General features: G+C 44.7%; 1 protein-coding gene across 1 annotated transcript in view; it reads right to left on the bottom strand.

Moving 5' to 3' along the window:
• Positions 1-4,438, bottom strand: part of LOC119349047 (protein cereblon-like) — a 5,768-nt gene extending 1,330 nt beyond the window's left edge. The window contains exons 1-8 of the mRNA XM_037617056.1: positions 4,135-4,438; positions 3,594-3,661; positions 3,436-3,516; positions 2,209-2,321; positions 2,068-2,133; positions 1,367-1,468; positions 839-1,271; positions 233-438 (exon numbers count right to left, since the gene is read on the bottom strand). Coding sequence (XP_037472953.1) covers positions 233-438; positions 839-1,271; positions 1,367-1,468; positions 2,068-2,133; positions 2,209-2,321; positions 3,436-3,516; positions 3,594-3,661; positions 4,135-4,325 — 1,260 coding nt within the window. The 5' untranslated portion in view covers positions 4,326-4,438. The remainder of the gene's footprint in view (positions 1-232; positions 439-838; positions 1,272-1,366; positions 1,469-2,067; positions 2,134-2,208; positions 2,322-3,435; positions 3,517-3,593; positions 3,662-4,134) is intronic.
• Positions 4,439-4,463: the final 25 nt, after the last annotated feature.

Below are 4,463 nucleotides of genomic sequence, written 5' to 3'. Positions count from 1 at the left end.
TAGGGTTTATCGCCTAAGGCGGGCGTATTTGTAAGGCGCTGGGGGGCGCCTTATCGCCTAAGCGTCCAAGGCGGGACGCCTTAAAAACAATGTGTGATACAGGTGAGCTAGAGAGGCTATTTTTTTAATGGAAGCAACAGACCACAAACTAGTGAAACCGGATCAACATCAAGATATAACTACCAGTCAGAAACTAGTTAAAATATCACCTCCAGATACAGTAGATTGTTACCTTGCAGTATCCACATTTTATAAGATCACAGGCCTTTAGAAGCTGGATCTCCCTTCGTAGGCGATACGAAACCCCATTAATCTCCAGCAATTTTTGTCTCACAGGTTCCGATACTGGAAGTTGGTTTCCGATGTAAAATGACAAAAGATCTGGTTTTTTTACAAGCTCATCAATGCTTGGCGTTTTGATTATCAGTCTCCACAAATCTGCAACAAAAGGACAGTGTAAAAAAGATAACCAACTGAATCAGAAACATACCTAAGGATTTGCACAATTATCATTCATTTACTTTGGTGAGAGGATGTTTTTCCTATGAGAACAATATAGACAGGGCAAAGTTGGCATTGTGCAGTAAAGATTCAGTGAAATATGTAGGGCATGTTTGGTTGGTATACTAAGGTTGCCACACTTTGTCAGGCCACAACCTTAGGCATGTATGGCAAAGTGTGGCGCCAATCTTAATTGCCTAACCTTAGGCATATATGGCAAAAAAGTGTGTCAAATGTTGGCAATCTTGGTATATGAACCAAACAGACACGTAATGACAAGAATGCACTGTAAGATTCATAAGAAACCAGTTTGATGAAATAGGAGCGCTTCACATACCAGCAGCTCTACAAGCAAGTGAATATGGGTCATACATTTCATAAGCCCATTGAGGCCAAAAGGCCAATGATGCCTGAAGAGGCTGCTTCGAGTAATTAGCAGCGTTGTACTGGTTCTTTGTATCTGTTCTTGTACTCGAGGGTGTCGAGCAAGTAGAATCCTCCTCATCCATATTGGCATTCTCGCCTGACTGACCAGAAACATAGGGCTTCATTGAATTGCTAGACTGTGAACTTGAATCACTTGCAGAAGGAGTATCACCATGTAGACCTGAATCCATATGGCCCTGTTGTTTCATTGGTGACACATCCAAGCTCATAACTGGTGAAGAAGTATGCAGCCGGCAGCTCCTAGATGCAGCTAGCTGTGCAAATGCACCTCTTGGAGTTCTTAGTGGAGGATCTTCCTCGATAATTTGAACCTCACCCCACACCTAAGGACAAAAGTAAATGAAACAAAGCTACATTTGTCCTGCTTCTAATTCAAAAGAACATAAAACAAGGCTACCCAATTAGATCTTAGACTTACCACCCCATCAACATCCGCCCAGTAACGGATCAGACGAAATCGTTGCTGACCACGTGCTTTAACATTTATTGAACCATCATCCGACCGTCCAAGTTGCCGTATCTGCAAACAAACAAAAATACCAACTGATCTGATCAGGCTGTTCAGAAGAATAGTTCTAACCAAAAAGACAAATCACACCGAATTACATATAACATTTTATCTTTCGAGATTATGCAAGGGATCTTGAAATTTATCACATGTGTGCCATGCCACCATAGGTAACTAATAACCCCTAATACCTCCGTCCTAATTTACATGGCGCCCACGTATTTCAATGTTCAAGTTTGACAATTTACTTGCCCAGTAAAACGTAGATTGCGTGCCACAAAAATTATACCATTGAATTTATACTTGAAAAAAGTTTCCAACAGACAACAGTACAGTTTGTATGGCACATACTCATATATCATTGATCTAATTGATTGTTAAAGTAAAATCACAAAAAACGAGGGCGCCACGTAAATCAGGTCGGAGGAAGTATTAAGTATATAGTAGGAAATAGCATACACATGGAGTTGGTCACTAAACAACACCATTGGGAATTTGGAACCAAAAAAAGCTAACCAAATGAACAATCCATGCACATAGAGATTGATCAATAACTTCAGACTGGTCTGGAAATTGCAACTCAAAGCATAACAGAAATAAATGTACGGCACCTCTGCTGTGGTTCCAACTGAAGCATTAGCATAATTTCGATGATTTGGTCGTCCGTGCATGAGAACCTATACATCGAGTCATAGTCTTTAAAAATTAATCCACAAGTAAAAGCAACTAATTTTAACATGATTGGAACGCACCACGCCTATTGTGTCTGGAGCATCATCACGGCTTAAAGCCTTCTCGACAGCTGCCACAAACCTAGCCTCAATTAGTTTCAGAGGCAAGGTAGCTCCAGGAAACAGGACGACACCTGTGAAATATTCATAGCACCATTACATTTGATAGTCTGTAAGAAAAGATAATATCACCTTTATGCTATGACTTCTAATGTGTAACCGTGCACGAGCCAGGTCAAACTATATCAAAGATTTGTGCCTCTTTTCACTGGATCTGGGTTTGCAATTAAGAAACTATTTTGACAGGCCATCCTATCAGGATCACAAAGGATCCAATAGCAAGTTATCAGCATATTACCTTTTTAGGATTGCTCGTAGATGATTCATTATTGAGTATAACTTATCTGGTTACAGACGAAAACTTCAATTATCAAGAGAAACGCCAGCTAATATTTTCCTTCTGCTTCCCGATCTTAGACGGATGGCCAGGGCCCAGGGGAGCATCAGCCTAGTGGTGTAGGCGGCTGAGGCAGGGGGGAGCAGCGAGGCGGCGCCACAGGGGGGTGAGCAGCGAAGGATGTCTGGTGGGCAGAGCTGGTACAGGGGTTCTCACCTGAGAGAGGACACTAAGCGGGAACAGGGTGGGGTGAGCCATTGATACACTGTAGGTGGGCAAGGGTGGTGTTGGAGGGGGGTGAGAGGGAGGAGCTTGGTGCGGAGGAGGTAGAATTGCAGCTTTCCACTTTCGGTTGGAAGAGGAAGCGTTTCAACCACAACCTTCCATTTATTGGCTGTCGGAAGGTCGTCGTTCAGCACAAACATGCTAGCATGCATGAGCTAGATGCGTTATTAATTGAAAAGCCAAGGCATCTTGACATTTTACTGTAAAGCAGACACGTGTCTTTATATCTGCAAATCTCCAATTCTAAAGGAAACAGCTACAAATAATAATGCTTGTCAATTCAGATTATCATATTCAAAACTAGACAAATCACTCGCAATCTGTGGGGCATAAAAAGTATCTATTAAATGATATCTCAGTAAACTTGACGAAGCACCAATCCATGCATCTTCAAGGTTATCAAGACAATAAAAATCTTTGCCAAAAGAAAGACACTAAAAGTAAAGGATACAAGTGCATGAATTAACAAATAAAATACAGAGATAGAAGAGCATTACTGTGAAGAAAGGACATTGGCGAGCTGAGAACGAATTAACAAATAACATACAGAAACAGAAGAGTATTACCATGAAGAAAGAGCATTGGCAAGGTGAGGATCGAACCAGCATCTAAGAGAGTAGCTTTTCTGCCCGGTATATCATCAACGTCTGAATGACACGCATAGAGACATTTAGAACATGCAGTCAGCATCATAAAAAAAAGAAGGTCGGCACTGATAATTTACCGCCAAGATAGGTGTGCAGTGCGGTTTGACGACCGAATTCCCTACGTCCATCCCCATCATTATCCAACCTGGCACTCATGAATCAGGAAATGAACATGAGAAGTCCCATGATCCAATCTGATGAACACGATCCGCAGCCAATTCGGACTACAGAGCGAGATTTCGGTCAGGGACACTGTGTTTGGAGCTGTGGAGCTACTCCTTTCCCTGAAATCCCCACACTCTCTCCACCCTAGGGTTTAGTCCCGATGACATTATACTTCTTTAATCTTTAATAAGCGAAACGAGAGTAAAACATCCATTCCCTGAAATCACCACACCCTCTCCACCCTAGGGTTTACAGGCCTAACGCTCTCGGCCCCGAAATGCTCTCTCGGGCGGATCGCATCGAGGCAGGCGGCTTCCGCACCGCCGATTCCACCGGTAGAGCTCTACAGTTCCGCCCCCTAGACCTAGAACAGCAAGCGCGCTACGGCCACGGCTACGGCTACGGCGCGGATGCTACACGGGAGGGAAGGGGGGAGTGGCGTCGAGAGATGACCTCGCGAAGGAGCCGATGGCGAGCACCTGGCGGTAGATCTCGTCCTCCATCTGCTCCCACTCCCTCTCGAACCTCTCCTGGCCGCCCGGGTTCACGTCGAGCACCCCGGCGGCGAGCGCCACCCTTTCGAACTCGTCCATCTCCGTGGCGTCCTGCGGGTCCGTCCCGTCCCAGTCCCACTCCGCCTCCATCTCGCCGAGCACGGACGGGACGACGCCGGCCGGCCACAATCGCAGGCGAGATTTGGCTTCTCTTCTCTCTCTCTCCGGTTCCCCCTCTCTCCTGCTGTTTCTGTTTCTGTCTGGGCTGCCTGTGTCCAGTTTTTTTTT

The sequence above is a fragment of the Triticum dicoccoides genome, chromosome 1B (genome assembly GCF_002162155.2).
Source record: "Triticum dicoccoides isolate Atlit2015 ecotype Zavitan chromosome 1B, WEW_v2.0, whole genome shotgun sequence".
In the NCBI taxonomy this organism is placed as follows: Eukaryota; Viridiplantae; Streptophyta; class Magnoliopsida; order Poales; family Poaceae; genus Triticum; species Triticum dicoccoides.
Note: the sequence above shows the minus strand (reverse complement) of the source record. Positions and strands in the feature narration are given on the sequence as shown.